The sequence below is a fragment of the Lissotriton vulgaris genome, chromosome 2_1 (genome assembly GCF_964263255.1).
Source record: "Lissotriton vulgaris chromosome 2_1, aLisVul1.2, whole genome shotgun sequence".
Classification (NCBI taxonomy): domain Eukaryota; kingdom Metazoa; phylum Chordata; class Amphibia; order Caudata; family Salamandridae; genus Lissotriton; species Lissotriton vulgaris.
The window spans coordinates 582,407,655-582,434,029 of NC_141687.1; the positions used below are offsets into that span (position 1 = coordinate 582,407,655).

At 50.6% G+C, this 26,375-nt stretch overlaps 1 protein-coding gene across 4 annotated transcripts in view; it reads left to right on the forward strand.

Moving 5' to 3' along the window:
• Positions 1-18,409: 18,409 nt before the first annotated feature.
• Positions 18,410-26,375, forward strand: part of SYT7 (synaptotagmin 7) — an 856,873-nt gene continuing 848,907 nt past the window's right edge. For all 4 annotated transcript variants that reach the window (XM_086955594.1, XM_086955595.1, XM_086955596.1 and 1 more), the window contains exon 1: positions 18,410-19,597. In XM_086955594.1, the coding sequence (XP_086811720.1) occupies positions 19,564-19,597 (34 nt within the window). In that variant the 5' untranslated portion in view covers positions 18,410-19,563. The remainder of the gene's footprint in view (positions 19,598-26,375) is intronic.

The following is a 26,375-nucleotide window of genomic DNA, read 5'->3' on the forward strand; positions in this document are numbered from 1 at the left end:
GCTTGTTTTCGGTCCAGGGAAGGCATGGTTCGGCAGTTCGGGCTTGACTGTTCCCATGAGGCACAGGGTCAGACTGATTTGCATATGGCCATGTCTGAATTGGGGTGGCAGAGTGGGTTAAAGAACGGTGATGGATTAAACGCAGATCTCTTGACTGGGTGCGAGTGTTTGATTGTTTCAGATGCTCCATCCATCACCACCCCCTTTTGTACCGCTTTGCTCACCATAATTTGGCATGGTATGCTGAGACGTGAGTCCCTTGCTCACTTTGCCACTGGATTCAAGCAAGCCTGGCTGAAGACGGCTGTACTGCCAGAAAACGGTCCTAGAAAGCTTGTTTCGGGTCCAGGGAAGCCATGGCTTGGCAGTTCGGGCTGGACTGTTCCCATGAGGCACAGAGTCAGACTGATTTGCATATGGCCATGTCTGAACTGGGGTGGCAGAGTGGGCTAAAGAACGGTGATAGATTAAACCTAGATCTCTTGACTGGATGTGAGTGTTTGATTGGTTCAGATGCTCCATCTATCACCACTCACTTTTGTACCGCTTTGTTCGCCATAAGTTGGCAGGGTATGCTCAGACGTGAGTCCCTTGCTCAGTTTGCCACTGGATTAAAGCAAGCCTGACTGAGGATGGCTGTAATGCCAGAAACAGGTCCTAGGAAGCTTTGGTCCGGTCCAGGGAAGGCATGGCTTGGCAGTTCGGGCTGGACTGTTCCCATGAGGCACAGGGAGAGACTGATTTGCGTATGGCTATGTCTGAACTGGGCTGGCAGAGTGGGCTAAAGAACGGTGATGGATTAAACCCAGATCTCTTGACTGGATGTGAGTGTTTGATTGGTTCAGATGCTCCATCCATCACCAACCCCTTTTGTACCACTTTGTTCCCCATAAGTTGGCAGGGTATGCTCAGACGTGAGTCCCTTGCTCACATTGCCACTGGATTCAAGCAATCCTGGCTGAAGACGGCTGTAATGCCAGAAACCGGACCTAGGAAGCTTGTTTCAGGTCCAGGGAAGGCATGGCTTGGCAGTTCGGGCTGACTGTTCCTATGAGGCACAGGGTCAGACTGATTTGCATATGGCCATGTCTGAACTGGGGTGGCAGAGTGGGCTAAAGAACTGTGATGGATTAAACCCAGATCTCTAGACTGGGTTTGAGTGTTTGAGTGGTTCAGATACTCCATCCATCACCACCCGGTTTTGTACCGCTTCGTTCACCATAAGTTGGCAGGGTATGCTCAGACGTGAGTCCCTTGCTCACTTTGCCACTGGATTCAAGTAAGCCTGGCTGAAGATGGCGTAATGCCAGAAACCGGTCCTAGGAAGCTTGTTTCCGGTCCAGGGAAGGCATGGCTTGGCAGTTCTGGCTGGACTTTTTTCATGAGGCACAAGATCAGACTGATTTGCATATGACCATGTCTGAACTGGGGTGGCAGAGTGGGCTAAACAACGCTGCTGGATTAAACCCAGATCAGTTGACTGGGGGTGAGTGCTTGTATTGTCAATGCTCCGTCCATCATTTCCTTTGGTTTTTCTTTGTTCGCCATAAGTTGGCAGGGTATGCTCAGACGTGAGTCCCTTGCTCACCTTGCCACTGGATTCAAGCAAGCCGGGCTGAAGAAGGCTGGAATGCCAGAAACCGGTCCTCAGTAGCTTGTTTCCGGTCCAGGGAAGGCATGGCTTGGCAGTTCGGGCTGGACTTTGCCCATGAGGCACAGGGTCAGACTGATTTGCATATGGCCATGTCTGAACTTAGGTGGCAGAGTGGGCTAAAGAACGGTGATGGATTAACCCCAGATCAGTTGACTGGGGGTGAGTGCTTGTATTGTCAACGCTCCGTCCATCATTTCCTTTGGTTTTTCTTTGTTCGCCATAAGTTGGCGGGGTATGCTCAGACGTGAGTCCCTTGCTCACTTTGCCACTGGATTCAAGCAAGCCTGGCTGAAGACAGCTGTAATGCCAAAACAGGTCCTAGGAAGCTTGTTTCCGGTCCAGGGAAGGCATGGTTTGGCAGTTCGGGCTGGACTGTTCCCATGAGGCACAGGGTCAGACTGATTTGCATATGGCCATGTCTGAATTGGGGTGGCAGAGTGGGCTAAAGAACTGTGATGGATTAAACGCAGATCTCTTGACTGGGTGTAAGTGTTTGATTGTTTCAGATGCTCCATCCATCACACCCCCTTTTGTACCGCTTTGTTCGCCATAATTTGGCATGGTATGCTCAGGCGTGAATCCCTTGCTCACTTTGCCACTGGATTCAAGCAAGCCTGGCTGAAGACGGCTGTAATGCCAGAAAACAGTCCTACAAAGCTTGTTTCCGGTCCAGGGAAGCCATGGCTTGGCAGTTCGGGCTCTACTGTTCCCATGAGGCACAGAGTCAGACTGATTTGCATATGGCCATGTCTGAACTGGGGTGGCAGAGTGGGCTAAAGAACGGTGATAGATTAAACCTAGATCTCTTGACTGGATGTGAGTGTTTGATTGGTTCAGATGCTCAATCTATCACCACCCCCTTTTGTACCGCTTTGTTCGCCATAAGTTGGCAGGGTATGCTCAGACGTTAGTCCCTTGTTCAGTTTGCCACTGGATTCACGCAAGCCTGACTGAGGATGGCTGTAATGCCAGAAACCGGTCCTAGGAAGCTTTGGTCCGGTCCAGGGAAGGCATGGCTTGGCAGTTCGGGCTGGACTGTTCCCATGAGGCACAGGGACAGACTGATTTGCGTATGGCTATGTCTGAACTGGGGTGGCAGAGTGGGCTAAAGAACGGTGATGGATTAAACCCAGATCAGTTGACTGGGGGTGAGTGCTTGTATTGTCAATCCTCAGTCCATCATATCCTTTGGTTTTTCTTTTCAAAGTGAGCAAGGGACTCACGTCTGAGCATACCCTGCCAACTTATGGCAAACACAGCGGTACGAAGGGGGGTGGTGATGGACAGAGCATCGGAACCAATCAAACACTCACACCCAGTCAAGAGATCTGGGTTTAATCCATCACCGTTCTTTAGCCCACTCTGCCAACCCAGTTCAGACATGGCCATAAGCAAATCAGTCTGACCTTACGCCTCATGGGATCAGTCCAGCCCGAACTGCCAAGCCATCCCTTCTCTGCACCGGATTCAAGCTTCCTAGCACCGGTTTCTGGCATTACAGCCGTCTTTAGCCAGGATTGCTTGAATTCAGTGGCAGAGTGAGCAAGGGACTCACGTCTGAGCATACCCTGCCAACTTATGGTGAACAAAGCGGTATGGCCATGTCTGAACTGGGGTGGCAGAGTGGGCTAAAGAACGGTGATGGATTAAACCCAGAACTTTTGACTGGGTGTGAGTGTTTTATTGGTTCAGATGCTCCATCCATCACCACCCCCTTTTATACCGCTTTGTTCGCCATAGGTTGGCAGGGTATGCTCAGACGTGAGTCCCTTGCTCACTTTGCCACTGGATTAAAGCAAGCCTGGCAGAAGACGGCGTAATGCCAGAAACCGGTCCTAGGAAGCTTGTTTCCGTTCCAGGGAAGGCATGGCTTGGCAGTTCGGGCTGGACTTTTCCCATGAGGCACAGGATCAGACTGATATGCATATGACCATGTCTGAACTGGGGTGGCAGAGTGGGCTAAACAACGGTGCTGGATTAAACCCAGATCAGTTGACTGGGGGTGAGTGCTTGTATTGTCAACGCTCTGTCCATCATTTCCTTTGGTTTTTCTTTGTTCGCCATAGGTTGGCGGGGTATGCTCAGACATGAGTCCCTTGCTCACTTTGTCACTGGATTGAAGCAAGCCAGGTTGAAGAAGGCTGAAATGCCAGAAACCGGTCCTCGGTAGCTTGTTTCCATTCCAAGGAAAGCATGGCTTGACAGTTCGGGCTGGACTTTTCCCATGAGGCACAGGGTCAGACTGATTTGCATATGGCCATGTCTGAACTGGGTTGGCAGAGTGGGCTAAAGAACGGTGATGGATTAACCTCATTGATGCTACTGCTACACCTATTCCTCTGCTGTGCTGGACAGCTATAAAAACGGGTGTGGTCATGACGAGCTCAGCTCGTCATGAGCACAGGAGCACTGTGCTGCATGACGAGCTGAGCTCGTCATGAGCATCAAAAGGTTTAAACTCAGATCAGTTAACTGGGGGTGAGTGCTTGTATTGTCAACGCTCCGTCCATCATTTCCTTTGGTTTTTCTTTGTACGCCATAAGTTGGCAGGGTATGCTCTGACGTGAGTCCCTTGCTCACTTTGCCACTGGATTCAAGCAAGCCGGGCTAAAGAAGGCTGAAATGTCAGAAACCGGTCCGCGGTAGCTTGTTTCCGGTCCAGGGAAGGCATGGCTTGGCAGTTCGGGCTGGACTTTTCCCATGAGGCACAGGGTCAGACTGATTTGCATATGGCCATGTCTGAACTGGGGTGGCAGAGTGGGCTAAAGAACAGTGATGGATTAAACCCAGATCAGTTGACTGGGGGTGAGTGCTTGTATTGTCAACGCTCCGTCCATCATATCCTTTGGTTTTTCTTTTCAAAGTGAGCAAGGGACTCACGTCTGAGCATACCCTGCCAACTTATGGCAAACACAGCGGTACGAAGGGGGGTAGTGATGGACAGAGCATCGGAACCAATCCAACACTCACACCCAGGTTTAATCCATCACCGTTCTTTAGCCCACTCTGCCAACCAAGTTCAGACATGGCCATATGCAAATCAGTCTGACCTTACGCCTCATGGGAACAGTCCAGCTCGAACTTCCAAGCCATCCCTTCTCTGGACCGGATTCAAGCTTCCTAGGACCGGTTTCTGGCATTACAGCCGTCTTCAGCCAGGATTGCTTGAATCCAGTGGCAGAGTGAGCAAGGGACTCACGTCTGAGCATACCCTGCCAACTTATGGTGAACAAAGCGGTATGGCCATGTCTGAACTGGGGTGGCAGAGTGGGCTAAAGAACGGTGATGGATTAAACCCAGAACTCTTGACTGGGTGTGAGTGTTTTATTGGTTCAGATGCTCCATCCATCACCACCCCCTTTTGTACCGCTTTGTTCGCCATAGGTTGGCAGTATATGCTCAGACGTGAGTCCCTTGCTCACTTTGCCACTGGATTCAAGCAAGCCTGGCTGAAGACAGCTGTAATGCCAAAACAGGTCCTAGGAAGCTTGTTTTCGGTCCAGGGAAGGCATGGTTCGGCAGTTCGGGCTTGACTGTTCCCATGAGGCACAGGGTCAGACTGATTTGCATATGGCCATGTCTGAATTGGGGTGGCAGAGTGGGTTAAAGAACGGTGATGAATTAAACGCAGATCTCTTGACTGGGTGCGAGTGTTTGATTGTTTCAGATGCTCCATCCATCACCACCCCCTTTTGTACCGCTTTGCTCACCATAATTTGGCATGGTATGCTGAGACGTGAGTCCCTTGCTCACTTTGCCACTGGATTCAAGCAAGCCTGGCTGAAGACGGCTGTACTGCCAGAAAACGGTCCTAGAAAGCTTGTTTCGGGTCCAGGGAAGCCATGGCTTGGCAGTTCGGGCTGGACTGTTCCCATGAGGCACAGAGTCAGACTGATTTGCATATGGCCATGTCTGAACTGGGGTGGCAGAGTGGGCTAAAGAACGGTGATAGATTAAACCTAGATCTCTTGACTGGATGTGAGTGTTTGATTGGTTCAGATGCTCCATCTATCACCACCCACTTTTGTACCGCTTTGTTCGCCATAAGTTGGCAGGGTATGCTCAGACGTGAGTCCCTTGCTCAGTTTGCCACTGGATTAAAGCAAGCCTGACTGAGGATGGCTGTAATGCCAGAAACAGGTCCTAGGAAGCTTTGGTCCGGTCCAGGGAAGGCATGGCTTGGCAGTTCGGGCTGGACTGTTCCCATGAGGCACAGGGAGAGACTGATTTGCGTATGGCTATGTCTGAACTGGGCTGGCAGAGTGGGCTAAAGAACGGTGATGGATTAAACCCAGATCTCTTGACTGGATGTGAGTGTTTGATTGGTTCAGATGCTCCATCCATCACCAACCCCTTTTGTACCACTTTGTTCCCCATAAGTTGGCAGGGTATGCTCAGACGTGAGTCCCTTGCTCACATTGCCACTGGATTCAAGCAATCCTGGCTGAAGACGGCTGTAATGCCAGAAACCGGACCTAGGAAGCTTGTTTCAGGTCCAGGGAAGGCATGGCTTGGCAGTTCGGGCTGACTGTTCCTATGAGGCACAGGGTCAGACTGATTTGCATATGGCCATGTCTGAACTGGGGTGGCAGAGTGGGCTAAAGAACTGTGATGGATTAAACCCAGATCTCTAGACTGGGTTTGAGTGTTTGAGTGGTTCAGATACTCCATCCATCACCACCCGGTTTTGTACCGCTTCGTTCACCATAAGTTGGCAGGGTATGCTCAGACGTGAGTCCCTTGCTCACTTTGCCACTGGATTCAAGTAAGCCTGGCTGAAGATGGCGTAATGCCAGAAACCGGTCCTAGGAAGCTTGTTTCCGGTTCAGGGAAGGCATGGCTTGGCAGTTCTGGCTGGACTTTTTTCATGAGGCACAAGATCAGACTGATTTGCATATGACCATGTCTGAACTGGGGTGGCAGAGTGGGCTAAACAACGCTGCTGGATTAAACCCAGATCAGTTGACTGGGGGTGAGTGCTTGTATTGTCAATGCTCCGTCCATCATTTCCTTTGGTTTTTCTTTGTTCGCCATAAGTTGGCAGGGTATGCTCAGACGTGAGTCCCTTGCTCACCTTGCCACTGGATTCAAGCAAGCCGGGCTGAAGAAGGCTGGAATGCCAGAAACCGGTCCTCAGTAGCTTGTTTCCGGTCCAGGGAAGGCATGGCTTGGCAGTTCGGGCTGGACTTTGCCCATGAGGCACAGGGTCAGACTGATTTGCATATGGCCATGTCTGAACTTAGGTGGCAGAGTGGGCTAAAGAACGGTGATGGATTAACCCCAGATCAGTTGACTGGGGGTGAGTGCTTGTATTGTCAACGCTCCGTCCATCATTTCCTTTGGTTTTTCTTTGTTCGCCATAAGTTGGCGGGGTATGCTCAGACGTGAGTCCCTTGCTCACTTTGCCACTGGATTCAAGCAAGCCTGGCTGAAGACAGCTGTAATGCCAAAACAGGTCCTAGGAAGCTTGTTTCCGGTCCAGGGAAGGCATGGTTTGGCAGTTCGGGCTGGACTGTTCCCATGAGGCACAGGGTCAGACTGATTTGCATATGGCCATGTCTGAATTGGGGTGGCAGAGTGGGCTAAAGAACTGTGATGGATTAAACCCAGATCTCTTGACTGGGTGTAAGTGTTTGATTGTTTCAGATGCTCCATCCATCACCACCCCCTTTTGTACCGCTTTGTTCGCCATAATTTGGCATGGTATGCTCAGGCGTGAGTCCCTTGCTCACTTTGCCACTGGATTCAAGCAAGCCTGGCTGAAGACAGCTGTAATGCCAAAACAGGTCCTAGGAAGCTTGTTTCCGGTCCAGGGAAGGCATGGTTTGGCAGTTCGGGCTGGACTGTTCCCATGAGGCACAGGGTCAGACTGATTTGCATATGGCCATGTCTGAATTGGGGTGGCAGAGTGGGCTAAAGAACTGTGATAGATTAAACCTAGATCTCTTGACTGGATGTGAGTGTTTGATTGGTTCAGATGCTCAATCTATCACCACCCCCTTTTGTACCGCTTTGTTCGCCATAAGTTGGCAGGGTATGCTCAGACGTTAGTCCCTTGTTCAGTTTGCCACTGGATTCAAGCAAGCCTGACTGAGGATGGCTGTAATGCCAGAAACCGGTCCTAGGAAGCTTTGGTCCGGTCCAGGGAAGGCATGGCTTGGCAGTTCGGGCTGGACTGTTCCCATGAGGCACAGGGACAGACTGATTTGCGTATGGCTATGTCTGAACTGGGGTGGCAGAGTGGGCTAAAGAACGGTGATGGATTAAACCCAGATCAGTTGACTGGGGGTGAGTGCTTGTATTGTCAATCCTCAGTCCATCATATCCTTTGGTTTTTCTTTTCAAAGTGAGCAAGGGACTCACGTCTGAGCATACCCTGCCAACTTATGGCAAACACAGCGGTACGAAGGGGGGTGGTGATGGACAGAGCATCGGAACCAATCAAACACTCACACCCAGTCAAGAGATCTGGGTTTAATCCATCACCGTTCTTTAGCCCACTCTGCCAACCCAGTTCAGACATGGCCATAAGCAAATCAGTCTGACCTTACGCCTCATGGGATCAGTCCAGCCCGAACTGCCAAGCCATCCCTTCTCTGCACCGGATTCAAGCTTCCTAGCACCGGTTTCTGGCATTACAGCCGTCTTTAGCCAGGATTGCTTGAATTCAGTGGCAGAGTGAGCAAGGGACTCACGTCTGAGCATACCCTGCCAACTTATGGTGAACAAAGCGGTATGGCCATGTCTGAACTGGGGTGGCAGAGTGGGCTAAAGAACGGTGATGGATTAAACCCAGAACTTTTGACTGGGTGTGAGTGTTTTATTGGTTCAGATGCTCCATCCATCACCACCCCCTTTTATACCGCTTTGTTCGCCATAGGTTGGCAGGGTATGCTCAGACGTGAGTCCCTTGCTCACTTTGCCACTGGATTAAAGCAAGCCTGGCAGAAGACGGCGTAATGCCAGAAACCGGTCCTAGGAAGCTTGTTTCCGTTCCAGGGAAGGCATGGCTTGGCAGTTCGGGCTGGACTTTTCCCATGAGGCACAGGATCAGACTGATATGCATATGACCATGTCTGAACTGGGGTGGCAGAGTGGGCTAAACAACGGTGCTGGATTAAACCCAGATCAGTTGACTGGGGGTGAGTGCTTGTATTGTCAACGCTCTGTCCATCATTTCCTTTGGTTTTTCTTTGTTCGCCATAGGTTGGCGGGGTATGCTCAGACATGAGTCCCTTGCTCACTTTGTCACTGGATTCAAGCAAGCCAGGTTGAAGAAGGCTGAAATGCCAGAAACCGGTCCTCGGTAGCTTGTTTCCATTCCAAGGAAAGCATGGCTTGACAGTTCGGGCTGGACTTTTCCCATGAGGCACAGGGTCAGACTGATTTGCATATGGCCATGTCTGAACTGGGTTGGCAGAGTGGGCTAAAGAACGGTGATGGATTAACCTCATTGATGCTACTGCTACACCTATTCCTCTGCTGTGCTGGACAGCTATAAAAACGGGTGTGGTCATGACGAGCTCAGCTCGTCATGAGCAAAGGAGCACTGTGCTGCATGACGAGCTGAGCTCATCATGAGCATCGAAAGGACTAAACTCAGATCAGTTGACTGGGGGTGAGTACTTGTATTGTCAATGCTCCGTGCATCATTTCCTTTGGTTTTTCTTTGTTCGCCATAAGTTGGCAGGGTATGCTCTGACGTGAGTCCCTTGCTCACTTTGCCACTGGATTCAATCAAGCCGGGCTAAAGAAGGCTGAAATGCCATAAACCGGTCCGCGGTAGCTTGTTTCCGGTCCAGGGAAGGCATGGCTTGGCAGTTCGGGCTGGACTTTTCCCATGAGGCACAGGGTCAGACTGATTTGCATATGGCCATGTCTGAACTGGGGTGGCAGAGTGGGCTAAAGAACAGTGATGGATTAAACCCAGATCAGTTGACTGGGGGTGAGTGCTTGTATTGTCAACGCTCCGTCCATCATATCCTTTGGTTTTTCTTTTCAAAGTGAGTAAGGGACTCACGTCTGAGCATACCCTGCCAACTTATGGCAAACACAGCGGTACGAAGGGGGGTGGTGATGGACAGAGCATAGAAACCAATCCAACACTCACACCCAGTCAAGAGATCTGGGTTTAATCCATCACCGTTCTTTAGCCCACTCTGCCAACCAAGTTCAGACATGGCCATATGCAAATCAGTCTGACCTTACGCCTCATGGGAACAGTCCAGCTCGAACTGCCAAGCCATCCCTTCTCTGGACCGGATTCAAGCTTCCTAGGACCGGTTTCTGGCATTACAGCCGTCTTCAGCCAGGATTGCTTGAATCCAGTGGCAGAGTGAGCAAGGGACTCACGTCTGAGCATACCCTGCCAACTTATGGTGAACAAAGCGGTATGGCCATGTCTGAACTGGGGTGGCAGAGTGGGCTAAAGAACGGTGATGGATTAAACCCAGAACTCTTGACTGGGTGTGAGTGTTTTATTGGTTCAGATGCTCCATCCATCACCACCCCCTTTTATACCGCTTTGTTCGCCATAGGTTGGCAGGGTATGCTCAGACGTGAGTCCCTTGCTCACTTTGCCACTGGATTCAAGCAAGCCTGGCTGAAGACGGCGTAATGCCAGAAACAGGTCCTAGGAAGCTTGTTTCCGGTCCAGGGAAGGCATGGCTTGGCAGTTCGGGCTGGACTTTTCCCATGAGGCACAGGATCAGACTGATTTGCATATGACCATGTCTGAACTGGAGTGGCAGAGTGGGCTAAACAACGGTGCTGGATTAAACCCAGATCAGTTGACTGGGGGTTAGTGCTTGTATTGTCAACGCTCCGTCCATCATTTCCGTTGGTTTTTCTTTGTTCGCCATAAGTTGGCGGGGTATGCTCAGACGTGAGTCCCTTGCTCACTTTGTCACTGGATTCAAGCAAGCCGGTTGAATAAGGCTGAAATGCCAGAAACCGGTCCTCAGTAGCTTGTTTCCAGTCCAAGCAAAGCATGGCTTGACAGTTCGGGCTGGACTGTTCCCATGAGGCACAGGGTCAGACTGATTTGATATGGCCATGTCTGAACTGGTGTGGCAGAGTGAGCTAAAAAACGGTGATGGATTAAACCCAGATCTCTTGACTGGGTGTGAGTGTTTGATTGGTTCAGATGCTCCATTCATCACCACCCCCTTTTGTACCGCTTTGTTCGCCATAATTTGGCAGGGTATGCTCAGACCTGAGTCCCTTGCTCACTTTGCCACTGGATTCAAGCAAGCCTGGTCGAAGACGGCTGTAATGCCAGAAACCGGTCCTACGAAGCTTGTTTCCGGTCCAGGGAAGCCATGGCTTTGCAGTTCGGGCTGGACTGTTCCCATAAGGCACAGAGTCAGACTGATTTGCATATGGCTTTGTCTGAACTGGGGTGGCAGAGTGGGCTAAAGAACGGTGATGGATTAAACCTAGATCTCTTGACTGGATGTGAGTGTTTGATTGGTTCAGATGCTCCATTTATCACCACCCCCTTTTGTACCGCTTTGTTCGCCTAAGTTGGCAGGGTATGCTCAGACGTGAGTCCCTTGCTCACTTTGCCACTGAATTCAAGCAAGCCTGACTGAGGATGTCTGTAATGCCAGAAACCGGTCCTAGTAAGCTTTGGTCCGGTCCAGGGAAGGCATGGCTTGGCAGTTCGGGCTGTACTGTTCCCATGAGGCACAGGGTCAGACTGATTTGCATATGGGCATGTCTGAACTGGGGTGGCAGAGTGGGCTAAAGAACGGTGATGGATTAAACCCAGATCTCTTGACTGGGCGTGAGTGTATGATTGGTTCAGATGCTCCATCCATCTCCACCCCCTTTTGTACCGCGTTGTTCCCCATAAGTTGGAAGTGTATGCTCAGACGTCAATCCCTTGCTCACTTTGCCAGTGGATTCAAGCAAGCCTGGCTGAAGTCAGCTGTAATTCCGGAATCCGGTCCTAGGAAGCTTGTTTCCAGTCAAGGAAAGGCATGGCTTGGCAGTTCGGGCTGGACTGTTCCCATGAGGCACAGGGTCAGACCGATTTGCATATGGCCATGTCTGAACTGGGCTGGCAGAGTAGGCTAATGAACAGTGATGGATGAAACCCAGATATCTTGACTGGATGTGAGTGTTTGATTGGTTCAGATGCTCCATCCATCACCACCCCCTTTTGTACCGATAGATAATGATACTTTATTTGATTTAAAAAATCATAAAAGGGTGGGCTTACCACCATGCAAACAGCGTATACATCATAAAAAAACAACACAAATTCAACTTTAAATGTAGTTAAAAACTGGTATCATAAAATATGCAAATTTATCGGGAAAAAAGATATAAAGAAAAAAAAAGAAAAAAAATAAGAGGAATGGGGTGAATTCGATCTGGGTACACAATGTTTTTAACTCATGATAAAAGGAGAGAAGTAAAAGTGTGGGAAAATAACAGTAGTTCAAACGGGGGGCAGGTTATTTTTAACTCATAGTGCAAAAAGACATCCATTTGGAAAGGAGGGAAAGGGAGAGAAGGGAAGGAAGAGAAGGGTCCTTTTGGACCGCTTTGTTCGCCATAAGTTGGCAGGGTATGCTCAGACGTGAGTCCCTTGCTCACTTTGCCACTGGATTCAAGCAAGCCTGTGTGAAGACGGCTGTAATGCCAGAAACCGGTCCTAGGAAGCTTGTTTCCAGTCCGGGAAAGGCATGGCTTGGCAGTTCGGGCTGGACTGTTCCCATAAGGCACAGGGTCAGACTGATTTGCATATGGCCATGTCTGAACTGGGGTGGCAGAGTGGGCTAAAGAACGGTGATGGAGTAAACCCAGATCTCTTGACTGGGTGTGAGTGTATGATTGGTTCAGATGCTCCATCCATCACCACCCCCTTTTGTACCGCTTTGTTCCCCATAAGTTGGAAGTGTATGCTCAGATGTGAGTCCCTTGCTCACTTTGCCACTGGATTCAAGCAAGCATGGCTGAAGACGGCTGTAATGCCAGAAACCGGTCCTAGGAAGCTTGTATCCGGTTCAGGGAAGGCATGGCTTGGCAGTTCGGGCTGGACTGTTCCCATGAGGCACAGGGTCAGACTGATTTGCATATGGCCATGTCTGAACTGAGGTGGCAGAGTAGGCTAAAAAACAGTGATGGATTAAACCCCGACCTCTTGACTGGGTTTGAGCGTTGATTGGTTCAGATGCTCCATCCATCACCACCCCCTTTTGTACCGCTTTGTTCACCATAAGTTGGCAGGGTATGCTCAGACATGAGTCCCTTGCTCACTTTGTCACTGGATTCCAGCAAGCCCGGCTGAAGACGGCTGTAATGCCAGAAACTAGTCTTAGGTAGCTTGTTTCTGGTCCAGGGAAGGCATGGCTTGGCAGTTTGGGCTGGACTGTTCCCATGAGGCACAGGGTCAGACTGATTTGCATATGGCCATGTCTGAACTGGGGTGGCAGAGTGGACTAAAGAACGGTGATGGATTAAACCCAGATCTCTTGACTGGGTGTGAGTGTTTGATTGGTTCAGGTGCTCCATCCATCACCACCCCCTTTTGTACCGCTATTACGATGATGAGTGTCCGACTGACACCTTAGCGGGATGGAGTCCGCCCACTATCAGTCAGTGCAGTATTAGGATGTCTCCGCCCTATGCAGTTTGTGCAGCGGCCAGAATTAGGCCGCAGCACAAGCGTCAATAGAAAAATGTATGTTTTCAAACATCTGTGCACCATGTAGCAGGCACCATGCAGTGCCTGCCAAATGGTGCAGGGATGATTAGGGGGGCATCACAGGTGCTACCCCAGGCCCCATAGTGTATGGTCAGGGTGTATGCTAGAGGCCCTCAAAGTCACTTTCTGCCTGCCTTTTAATGGCAGGTGGCTGCTATGAAAGGGTAGGCGGAAAGCTAAATTGTAAACCCGAGGGCGGAGCCAAGGCTGGCGCCGCTGCCATTTTGGGATTACAATTCCACCCGCTGCACCGACGGGCTCCGTGAGCCCATTAGAAGGGGAGTAGAATTCCCCTGCAGGTTTCCGTCTGACTGCCAGTATCATAATACAGTAGTTGGATGGAAACCTATGGTGTCGAGCAGAAAGCTCAGACGAGCTGTCAGTTGGCTTTCCACCCAACATCATAATGAGGGTCTAATTGTTTTCTGCAGCTGTTTTGTGTCGTTATAAGCCTTCTTTAATTGGTGTATGTCACTAGCAGCGTCTTGCAGCTGGTTGTATGTCTCTATAACTTCCTGCGGCTGCTTGTATGTAACTATCAGCCTCCTCTCGCTCGTGGATATCACTAACAGCGTCTTGCTACCACATAAAAGAGCCACCAGCAGCTTGTTGCATATCACTAACAGCCTACTTTACCACGTTATAGGGTATTAACAGCCTTGTACAGATAGTAATGTGATCATCAGCTTCTTCCAGTTGGTGTATGTCACTACTTCCTCTCCCCACGATAATAGTGGAGGCCCTCTAACATGGGGCACTGCATTGCGATAGTTTTAATTAGTTTGCACTTTTACCTCATACCATTACTTACATTGTGGAGACTCCTGAGGAAACAGACAATAAATAATGTCTCACAGGGACAGGTGACGAGGCTCTCACACTGGTGCAGCTGTGGAGATTCTTCAGGGAGTTCATGTGGATTGAGATCTGGGCTGACAGAAGGAGAACGAGGGTCCTATTTAATACCCATTACGATTTGAGGAGCCTGCATTCCACATAGATGGCGTCAAATCTGTTAGAGCCTGATTAAAAGTTTGGCAGAGCAGGAGTGGGGCGACACATCATGCCCTGCTCCCGCACTGCCATACTCAACTGCTGGCTGCCCGCCAGATTGCGATTTTCCTTCGTAGTCTGGCATCCGGTCCTTTGGTGGTCCCAGAGCGGTGCCTTTCAAAAAGGCACCGCAATGGGAACGCAAAAGCAAGTTCCTGCATGGCATAGACTGTGAAGTCCATGCTGTGCAGAACAGGGCAAGTAAGCACAGAAACGGGCAACCCATGTGCCCCCCTGCATGCATCCCATGTGCCATGAGGCACTAGCGGGACCTGTAGGCCTCTCCTTGTTTCCTCACCACCACACTAACAAATGCAGTCTCACCGTAGTGGTTAGAGTCACAGTGAGGAAACTTGTAAAATGCTTGGTGGTGCTGCAGTGGCATAACCAAGCACATTGCTGCCGCAAGACCACTGTGCATGTGCCAAGGATCGCGGATCCCTGGTGCTGCTGCGGTCCACTCATGGCCCGATTGCTGTACTCATAATGCGGCAGTCGGACCACTGGTGCGGCAGTCACCGACTGCCACCACACCTCTACCACTGGTCCTCCTAATCAGGCCCTAAGTTATTCTCAAGATTAATTATGCCTTCAAAATCTGTGACCCATTTGACGCTTCAACAACACCCTTACTAAATGGTACAGAATATCTTTTAGGTCTCATAGGCCAATCATATTCCAACATCCTGATACCAATGCAGCTCATGTAGTACATGAGAAGCAACCCATGGAAAGGTGACAGTGCACAGTGTGTTTATAGAACTAGTCCACTGATGTATAACATCCACAATAGGAGGACTCCAGCGCTGGACACTTTGTGCAGTCCTGGTGAGCCTGTGGCCCATGACTCTGGCCCCCAGGAAGGGGCTATGTGTGCACTTCTGGTGGGAGACACGTGGCCCTGGGCCTCGGAAAGGACTGTGTGCAGTCCTTGTGAGAGAAACATTGGTCTGGGCACTGAGGTCCTGATTAGGCTATGTGTGCGGTCCTGGTAAGAAACACATGGCCATGGACTGTGTTCCCCTGGAATGGAGTCTGTGTGCAGTCGTGGTGGGAGATACGTGGCCCTGAGCCCTTGGAAAGGACTCTGTGTGCAGTCCTGGTTAGAGACACATGGCCCTGGACTCTAAGCCCCTGGAATGGACTCTGTGTGCAGTCCTGGTGAGATACAAGTGGATCTGGGGTCTGGGCCCTTGGAGTAGGCTCTGTATGCAGTCCATATGAGAGGAACAGGGCCAGGATATCTGCCCCTGAAGTAAGCAGCACTGTGTGTCACTCCTGAGAAAAACTATAGGAAATGAATGTCATAAGATCCTGCAACAGATTTTAGATTCCATTAAACCCTCAATCACTTAAGTTGAGTGTGTGTAACTTGAAGTGAACCCTGTGCTCCGCTCTATGCTCTCAGCAGGAACAGACTCTCAGGCAGATTTACAAGAAACCAACGCAGCGTGGTGCCGCAAATCATTTTGCTGCATAGCACTGTGCAGCGACGGCCCGTGGAGGGAGTTACGGTGGGGCAGGAGGGCGGGGAAGGGGGAGGGGCAGGGTGGAGGTTGCTAAAAACCGGCATATGGATAATTACAGGTAAGTAAACAATTTAATTAATAAAACGAATTTCGTAGTGCGCCTTGCATCGCAAAATGCAATGCAGTGCGAGCTACGAAATTCGTTTTATTAATTAAATTGTTTACTTACCTGCAATTATCCATATGCCGGTTTTTAGCAACCTCCGCCCTGCCCCTCCCCCTCCCTGCCCTCCTGCCCCACCGTAACTCCCTCCACGGGCCGTCGCTGGCACTGTGTTAGTTTCGAAGCACAGGGATGCGACATACATTAATATGTTGCATCTCTGTGCTTCCCCCTGCGCTGGTGCACAAACTGCTGCCATGCGCCAGTGCAGGCTCTCTTTTTTTTACCATGCTGCAAGGATGCCTGCATCATGGGGAGATTTTTTTGTGCAGGAAGGAGCATCTTCCTGAACAAAAACAATCAATTGAGGTGATTTCCACTTCCAATGTGTGCAATAGAATGCAGCACGCATTGAAAGAGGGAAAAACGAGGAGAAATTAAAACATTTTACCTTGTTGCACCTCTCTAAGCCTCCCTTAGGGTGGCGTTGAATTCTGGTGCATTTCCAGATATACGATTGCTCATTAATCTAGAAATGCATCATTGGACATGGGTGTTGCGTGGGAACATCCAGAGCAACACCCATGTCACAATCCTACAAACAAAGTGTTGCGTGAAAAAGGACGATATTCACAAGCACAGGTAAAGTAATGCAGGGTGGCTTTACGTGTGTTTCTAAATATCTCTCAGCAGGATGCACCGCTGGTGCATCACGCAACGTGACACACCAGCGGCGCAAGGGGCTTGTGAATCTGCCCCTCTCTGTGTAGCGCATGGGGATAAAGACAATAATAAGGAGGTCTAATTTCTATGAATGTTACTTGTAAGCATCTGGATATATGGCCTTAAATAGGCCAAAATCGAAATGCGTATGTAAAGTTAAGTCGACAAAACTGACAGGTTTGGTCAGTGGTCAGCCTTATGAATTGATCATTCATTGAAATTTGTTGGTAAAAAATGCAGGCATTTTGGAGAAAACCAACCATGCAGACGCTTTTAAAATGCGCCAAAATTGGCAAAAAAATATGGGGCAGGTTTACAAGCCCCTTGCAACACTTTTGCGTCTGCTGTTGCGTCACTTTTTGTAATGCAGCAATGGCGTAAACAATGCACCATGTTGTGGCCCACTTACAATGTGACGCATCTTGGGAGATGTGTCACCTTGTAAAACTCTGCGCAGGGCCGGCTTTAGGGCAGTTTGACCGGTCTGGTGGCACTGGGTGTGACCAGTGGAGGAGGTGCTGGCCTCATGGAGTGGCGCTTTGTTTAGCAATAACTTGTGATTGGAGAGATGAGAGGCACTTTTGCCTGGTGGTAGTGAGGTAATCTGAGGAGGCGGCCATGGGGAATGGGGGCGCCAAAACTAAATATTGCACCGGGCGCCACCAGTGCTAAAGCCGGCCCTGACCCTGACTACATTATAGCTGCATCAGGTATAATGTATGCATGGTGGGCGTTCCCGCGCAGGAAAGCCTGGTAGAAGTGATGCTGTGAAATCATGTAGATTTCACTGTGCCGCTTCTAGGATGCCACTGCTTCAAAACCCTGCGCCTGCTTGGAGCAGCCATGAGGAGTGATGCAGTGTATTGGGAACAGGCCTCCCCATGAATTGCTGGAGTTTTGTTGTGCTTGCGACAAGACTCCAGCAATGCTGGACTGTTGCACCGATAGATGCATCCGAATTTCTGATGCATCTGTCAATCCTTGCGCCATGGTGCGCTGTATTGTAAATACGGCACATCCATGGTGGTGCAACGATTTCGCATTGAGGAGCAGTGAAACTGACCTATCTGTACAGATGCGTCAGTATCTTGTAAATCTGTCCCCAGGGGCTTATTTACAAGCCCCTTGCATCGCCAGTGTGTCGCTTTTAATTTGGGAATAAGTGTCGTAAATGTGGCGCAAGGGGCTGTGGATGTGGAGGCTCCGAATGTTCCACTATGAAGGGTCGAGGGGGGAAGGAAGTTGAGAGCATATCTGATAACTTGCAGGGTTGGAGCAGCAGAGGCAAAGATCATTGTTCAACCTGCGGTCACCAGCTGAACTTGTAACAAGATAGCTCGGTGGGTTCCCGAATCCGAAGCCAGCTGCAGAAATGTGCATTTATCTTATAGGTCAGAATATGAATCCTGATGTAACCCACAAAGTCATATTTTCGAGGAACATGGAGCGGGCACCCTATGGTGATGATGACTCCTTTCACAGTCTCTATTAGGAAGTCTCATGGCGTGTCCGTGGGCTCAGTATCACACGCCTTCCTATCGTCAGGTGTACGCTAGGGGGCCGTGCCCCCTCCCAGGTGCTGGCAGGGATGGGCCCGCGTGCAGTTTCAGCGTCCGCCGCCAGCGCGCGCAGCATCGAGAAGCGAGAGATGTGCAGGCACAGAGTGGGCATCGCGCAGAGCCAGGGCAGCGGGCGAGGCAGCGGGAGACGCGCGAGGCTCCGTAGCGTGCAGCAGAAGGCGTGCGCTGCACTGCCCCGTACTGCCCAGGGCGCGGGAGGTGCTGGGCACACCGGCCTGCTTGCTGAACAATAAGCAGGGCATTCGCCTGCTTCAGATCCCCTCTTCCGTGGACGGCTGAGGAGCCCGGATACCCCTCGCTGGCATCGCCCTGCCAGGCTCCAGTGCCGGTGAGTGCACGCAGAGGTCGGTGATCTCCCGGGGACGCGGACACCTTCCGCTCCTCCTCTTCCACTCTGCCCAGGACCTGTTGGACGTGTTTGGGCCGCTGAGAGTTTCGAAGCATTGTCGCGGCACCTGCTGACGGCGGAGAACAGTCCGTGTTTCGGAGAGGAGAGGGTGGCCCGAGGGAGGCGGGGAGCCAAGGGATGGGGAGAGGGGCCCTGACCCCGGTTTAGGATGGAAGGAGCACACACCCTATATTTTCATAGCTTCTGTGTAGCGACCAAGCCTTTATAGTGGCGTCCAGTGCAGCGGTACAAGTGCAGCTCAGCCGGGAGCGGAGGGACCACCTGTGCCCGGGAGGACGGGCGCGCTGCCCGCGGAGGTGAGGCGCTGCCGGGAGCGGAGGGACCACCTGTGTCCGGGAAGACGGGCGCGCTGCCCGGAGCAGAAGGACCTGTGCCCGGGAGGAGAGGTGCGCTGCCCGGGGAGGTGAGGCGCTGCCGGAGCGGAGGAACCTCATGTGCCCGACAGGAGAGGAGCGCTGAACGGAGAGAAGAGGCGCTGTCCGGGGAGAAGAGGCGCTGCCGTGGGCAGAGGGGCGCTGCCCGAGCGGAGGAGAGCAGCATTGACGGATACAAAGGGACCGCTTGTGCCCAGGAGAGCGACGCGCTGCCCGGGAAGAAGAGGCGCAGCAGAGACGGTGCTCGCGGAGAGCAGTTGCTGCTGAGAGACGTGCCCGGGGGGCTGGCTGTCAGTCACGAGAGACCTCAAGTGCACACAGGGGGCAAGTTCAGCACGGTGCCACGAAAACGGAACCAGGGCAAGCGAAGTATTGGTCCACGTAGAAGAGGAGCCTAGGAGAGGAGCTGGGCAGGAGGGAAAATGTACATTAACCAGGAGACCTCCAGCACCAAAGGTAAGAGACCCTCCGTGGCAGCACCCTGTAGGGGTGACTTCCATTTCAAATGTCACCTCAGACGCGCGCATGGCTTCATGCGCTCACCTGCACCTCGAAACTGTTTCACATGTTCCACCAGGTCCTCATTGAATACCAGCCACCCCGAGACTGTGCCCACCTCTACCCTTCTACCCGGGGCTCATGCGCCTGTACCCTCCAAGCCTAGGGTGCTGTAACCCACCTCCTTTCTGGGAAAAAGGTGGGCTGAGCACCCAACTGTTGTTTGAAAGCTCTATACTCACCAGCGTCCAGAAACCCTAAAGTTAGCAGTACAGCCAACCCCAGTGCGTCCCCCGAGAGCCTACCCCGTGCCCCGATACTTTGTGGCTGTGCATGTACGTGCTTTCTGAGAGGTAACGTGGCCGGCTTATTCACCTGCGACCACGCGTGTGGGGCAGGGGCACCCGTTTGTCTGCTGAGACTTTGAATGTGTGTGTGTTTCTACCTAAGACCCCTGGGAGGGGGTGTTGTCATCTCTGCGTGTGCACGGGGTTACAGAGCAGCTGCGCACGCACGTGCACTGAGACCCTGACCCAGCGCCCAGTGGCCAGGATCGAATTGTAAAGCCACATGCAAGTCGAACAGGGTCCGCTAAAAAGCACAACATGTGGGTCACAAGCAACTGAGTCCAATCCAGGGCGCCAGGTCGCTCATTGTCAGCCGTTCCCAATGTACCCAATCCTGCACTTTCGTTTAATAAACCACTGCATTCTGGGAGTCTTTGCTTCAATTGTATCAAAAAGGTGAATTTCATGATAAAATGATCCATAAAAAGAAAAGCCAGTACTTTGACCTGCAGGTGTGTGACAGACTTCATCAGCGGTCGCTTCGGTTCTCAAAGTCAGCACCCTGGAGGTGTCCTCCCCAATCTCAAGGATAGGAGTCGGGGCTCTCCCTAATGTCAGGGGTGCAGCTCGGCTCGTCTCTGATACCCACGGACTCACAGCGACCATTCCCAGTATCATGGGGTCACTGAATGACACTCAGGCTGTCATTATCAGGAGCCTCACGGAGGTCACCATGACCTTCACAGGGCCCTACGGCATCACATCGGACCCTGCAGGTCCTCACCGTCAGGGGTCCTACCTGGGACCCCACCATCACCTGATCCCACCAGGGTCCTCCCCTCACCCACTCCCTACACGGTCCTCGTAATCTTGGGTCCCATCTGGGTCCTCGCTTTCACCCGGTCCCTACATAGCCCTCATAATTGGGGTCCCATCCACCCCCATCCACCCACCCACTCCCTACTAAGTCTTCATTATCAGGGGGGACCATCACCGGACCCCTCCCCCCTGGGTCCTACCCTCACCCGCCCTCAGGGGGTCTTCATTATCTGGAGTCTCACCCAGGCCGTTGCCATCACCGGGCCCCCAGGGGTCATCATGACTAGGTCCCTCGCTTTTGCCAGGTGCCACCCACTGGCGTAACGAGAGTTGAGACCCCCCCCCCCCCCTTCAAGGTACACGAAGGCCCCCACTGCGTATTTAATATGCAGCTCTCAGGCCTGAGTATGGTGCTGAGGGGCCCCCCCGAAGCACCCCCCCCCCCCCACCGCGGGGACTGCGGGGACCGGTGTTACCCCCTGGTGCCACCCAACTCCTCACAAGCTCTGAGATGCCCACCTCAGTTCCCACCAGGGTCTCCTCACTGCTGGTCTGTCCCTTACGCTTAAGTGCGTGCGTGCGTGCGTGCCTGCACACTTGATGCAGGACTTCATGGGCAATCTCAGATTGCTAGTGTACACTTACTGTACGGAGAAACATATAACATCAGGGGAGGGTCGTGATAGCAAACAACGCAGCCCAAGCCTACGAGGCTACTTACCTCCCTCGAAAGTGGACGAGGGGGGCTCTCTGCGTAAAAACAACCTCGGCCCCCTCCTCGTAAACCACAGCACCGGCCCTCGTCCTCCCAGGCCCCGCTCCTGCGGCGGCCACTCTGAACACACTGATCGGGAGCGAGGGACTGTCAGGGCACCCCCATATGGATGTACCCCCCCCCCTACCCTGAGAAGATTCTAGGAATAAAAGGAGGCACACGCTTCGAAGGTAGTGGTAGGTACAATATACCTACCCGCTGTACACCCTGCTTCTTAGAACATCGGCCGCCCGTGAAGCCGTTGGAGCCTGACACACCTGCGCGAGTGTGGCTAGTTAGAAACAGCCAAGAGCGGCGACGAACTGTTAGTCACATTCACGATGTTCACAATGACACACGTCTCTTGTGCCGGGTCCAGGGACCGTCGGCGAGGGGTACTGCAGAGTTACAGAGTACCAGTACGTGCTGCTGTCATTTTCGTGACAGAGCCGCTGTTGTTTATTGCTGCCAATTCCCCCCACTCTTCCAGCGTTAGGGTGACCAGAATTTTAAAGCCAAAAACCGGGACATTTCAGAAAAAATAGAAGAAGGACTACAATTTTACTTCAAGCGATGACAGCACTCCTCAGCAGAGAATTACAGAACAGGCAGTAAGAACATACATAAAATGCATTTTTTGAGCCCAGTAGCTTGCCTGTTAATTAAATTGCTTTCTTGAAACAACTGCTAACTATCCCTGCTTTGTAAAAGATAAAAAACACCTCCCACCATTTGCAGTCGACCCTCTCTAAAAACGGGGACATGAGCTGAATTTCTTGAAATTTGCTGGGACAGCTGGTTAAAAACAGGGACCGTCCTGGCAAAACAGGGACGCCTGGTCACCCTATCCAGCGTGTAGTGCTGTCGTTTCTCTCCCCCCCCCCCCACCTCCCTCAAGCGCCTTGAGACCCTGTGGGTGAGTAGTGCGCTATACAAATTTTAACTTGAACTTGAACACCGTCCAAGTTTTTAGTGCTGTCATTTTCCCCCACCGCTCCGGTGTTTAGTGCTGCTGTTTCTCGTCACCATCCCAGCGTTTAGTTCTGTCGTTTCTCCTCAGTGTCCCACTGGTTAATGTTGTCATTCCTCTTCACTGCCCAAGTGTTTAGTGCTGTCATGCCTCCCCACTGCTCCCGTGTTTAGTGCTGTCATTTCTCTTCACCTTCCCTGGGGCTGGTTCTGCCGTTTCTCCTCAATATCCCACAGTTTAATGTTGTCATTTCTTTTCACCGTCTCGGTGTTTAGTGCTGCCACTTCTGTTTACCATACCAGGATTTAGTGCTGTTGGTTCATCGTCAGTTCTCCAGTATTTAGTGCTGTTGTTGCTCTTCACCATCACAGTATTTAGTGCTGTCATACCCCTTCACTGCCCCAGAGGTTGGTGCTCTTGTGTCTCCTTAATGCCCCGGTGTTTTGCCGTCGTTTCTCTTCTCCACGGCAGTGTTTAGTGCTGTCGTTTTCTTCACAATCTCGGTGTTCGTTGCTGTCATTACTCGTCACTTTTCCACTGATTAGTTCAGTCATTTCTCTTCAAAATCCAAGTGTTTAGTGCTGTCGTTTCTCTTTACCTCCTCAATGCCTAATACAGTTATGTTTCTTCACCACCTCAGTGTTGTCGTTCCTCCTCATCGCTCCAGTGTTTAGAGCAGTGCGACCTCCCCACTGTCCTAGTCTTTAGTACTGTAATTTATCCTCACTGTCCCAGTGTTTAGTGCAGTTGTGTCTCTTCACGGTCCCAGTGTTTAGTGCAGTCCTATCTCCTCACTGTCCCAGTGTTTAGTGCAGTCTTATCTCCTCACTGTCCCAGTGTTTCGTGCAGTCTTACCTCCTCACACTCCCAGTGTTAAATGCTGTAATTCCTCCTCACTGTCCTAGTGTTTAGTGCAGTTGTTTCTCCTCACCGATCCTTTTGCTTTGTGCTTTTATTCCTCGTCACTGTCCCAGTGTTTAGTGCAGTTGTATCTTTTCACTGTCCCAGTGTTTAGTGCAGTTGTTTCTCTTCACTCTCCCAGTGTTTAGTGCTGTTATTCCTCCTCACTGTCTCAGTGTTTAGTGCAGTTGTTTCTCTCACTCTCCCAGTGTTTCGTGTAGTCTTATCTCCTCACTGTCCCAGTGTTTAGTGCAGTCCTATCTCCTCACACTCCCAGTGTTAAGTGCTGTCATTCCTCCTCACTGTCCTAGTGTTTAGTGCAGTTGTTTCTCCTCATCGATCCTTTTGCTTTGTGCTTTTATTCCTCCTCACTGTCCCAGTGTTTAGTGCAGTTGTATCTCTTCACTGTCCCAGTGTTTAGTGCAGTTGTTTCTCTTCACTCTCCCAATGTTTAGTGCTGTTATTCCTCCTCACTGTCCACGTTTTAGTGCAGTTGTTTCTCTTCACCCTACCTGTGGTTAGTGCTGCCATTCCTCCTCACTGTCCCAATGTTTAGTGCAGTTGTTTCTCTTCACTCTCCCAGTGTTTAGTGCAGTCTTATCTCTTCACTTTCACAGTGTTTAGTGCTGATATTCTTCCTCACTGTCCCAGTGTTTAGTGCAGTTGTTTCTCTTCACCCTACCAGTGTTTAGTGCTGGTATTCCTCCTCACTGTCCCAGTGTTTAGTGCAGTTGTTTCTCTTCACCCTACCAGTGTTTAGTGCTGGTATTCCTCCTCACTGTCCCAGTGTTTAGTGCAGTTGTTTCTCTTCACCCTACCAGTGTTTAGTGCTGGTATTCCTCCTCACTGTCCCAGTGTTTAGTGCAGTTGTTTCTCTTCACCCTACCAGTGTTTAGTGCTGGTATTCCTCCTCACTGTCCCAGTGTTTAGTGCAGTTGTTTCTCTTCACCCTACCAGTGTTTAGTGCTGGTATTCCTCCTCACTGTCCCAGTGTTTTGTGCAGTTGTATCTCTTCACTCTCCCAGTGTTTAGTGCAGTCTTATCTCTTCACTCTACCTGTGGTTAGTGCTGTCATTCCTCCTCACTGTCCCAGTGTTTAGTGCTGGTATTCCTCCTCACTGTCCCAGTGTTTAGTGCAGTTGTATCTCTTCACTCTCCCAGTGTTTAGTGCAGTTGTATCTCTTCACTCTCCCAGTGTTTAGTGCAGTCTTATCTCTTCACTCTCACAGTGTTTTGTGCTGATATTCTTCCTCACTGTCCCAGTGTTTAGTGCAGTTGTTTCTCTTCACCCTACCAGTGTTTAGTGCTGGTATTCCTCCTCACTGTCCCAGTGTTTAGTGCAGTTGTATCTCTTCACTCTCCCAATGTTTAGTGCAGTTGTTTCTCTTCACTCTCCCAGTGTTTAGTGCAGTCTTATCTCTTCACTCTCACAGTGTTTAGTGCTGGTATTCTTCCTCACTGTCCCAGTGTTTAGTGCAGTTGTTTCTCTTCACTCTCCCAGTGTTTAGTGCAGTCTTATCTCTTCACTCTACCTGTGGTTAGTGCTTTCATTCCTCCTCACTGTCACAGTGTTTAGTTCAGTCCTATCACCTCACTTTCCCAGTGTTTATAGCAGTACTATCTCCTCACTCTCCCTGTGTTTTTTGCTGTCATTTCTCTTCACCTACCCGTGCTGTCGTGCTTCCATTTCTCAGGGTTTTATGCAGTATGTGATGTATCTTCACTGTCCAATCTCACTGGACTTTGGTGTTTGCAAAGGTTACTAAGCTGGCGAAAATACGATGAACTTTTTAAATAATTTACACCAATGTGGAAATCCTGATAGAAATTTCCAGGAGAACTTATACATCAATTCTGGTCTGTGATGCATAGTTTAGCTTCTTCTGGTAGTAAACACAAGACCATAGCAGGCCCCTTTATCAGCAGCAGGAGATACTGTGGCATTGCATCTCATCTGGCAGTCAGTACATTTCGGTGAATAATGTCCTTATTGATGTCTGCAATTGAACAATCCCGCCTGATCTTCTGGGGCCTCATACTCCGAGCCCATGTGGTACTTTGTCTGGTCAGCTATAAGTGTAGTTATTAGGCATCGCAAAGGTTCCCCAAGAGACCTTACATGTTTTTGATGACTTTAGGGGTTGTAGCAGGCGAAGTTTGACAATGTACCGAGGTTAGGCATGTTGTCTATTACAATGTAATACAGATATTATCACACCCAGTAAGGGTTAATGTCCAGCTAGAGACAGTTCCTTGAATGAGACTGCCTCTCTAATGCACACATCTAAAAACAGATAAGTTAATATACGTACAACAGTGGAAACTCAAATTGTCTACCACTTATGTTTCTGAAAACTGACCTTAAATACAAACTCGTGTTCACTTATGGACCAAAACTTCAATCACTGTTAATCTGTGTGTGGGCAACACAGCCCAATTTTCGTCTATAGGTCCGTAACTCAACTCAATCTAAGTCTATGCTGCCAAAACTCCTTCCAGTGTAAGTCTGTAGTTCCCAACTCAACTAAATATAAATCTATGGGACCACAACTCCTCTCAGTGTATGTCTACTCAATGTGTGTCTCGGAAGCCACAACGACGTTCAATGCAACTCAGTGTAATCCTATTGAGCCACAGTTCCAATGAGAGTAAGTCAATGGCACCACATCTCCACTCAATGTAAGTCTATATGACCACAACTCCATTCAGTGAAAGTTTTTAGGTTCCCATGTCAATTCAATAGAAGCCTATAGATCCTCAACTTGACTCAGTGTAATTTAGTAGCACTACAACTCCCCTCAATGTAAGGCCCTGGGCACACAAACACACTCAATGTATGTCTACTGGGCCACATCTCCATTCACTGCAAGTCGTCTATGGGACCACAGCTAACCCCAGTACAAGTTTATGGGTCCACAACTCCACTCAATTCAAGTCTATGGAGCCACAATTCTGCTCAATGCAGGTCTTTGAGGTCATCACTCAATTCGATGTAAGTGTATGCAG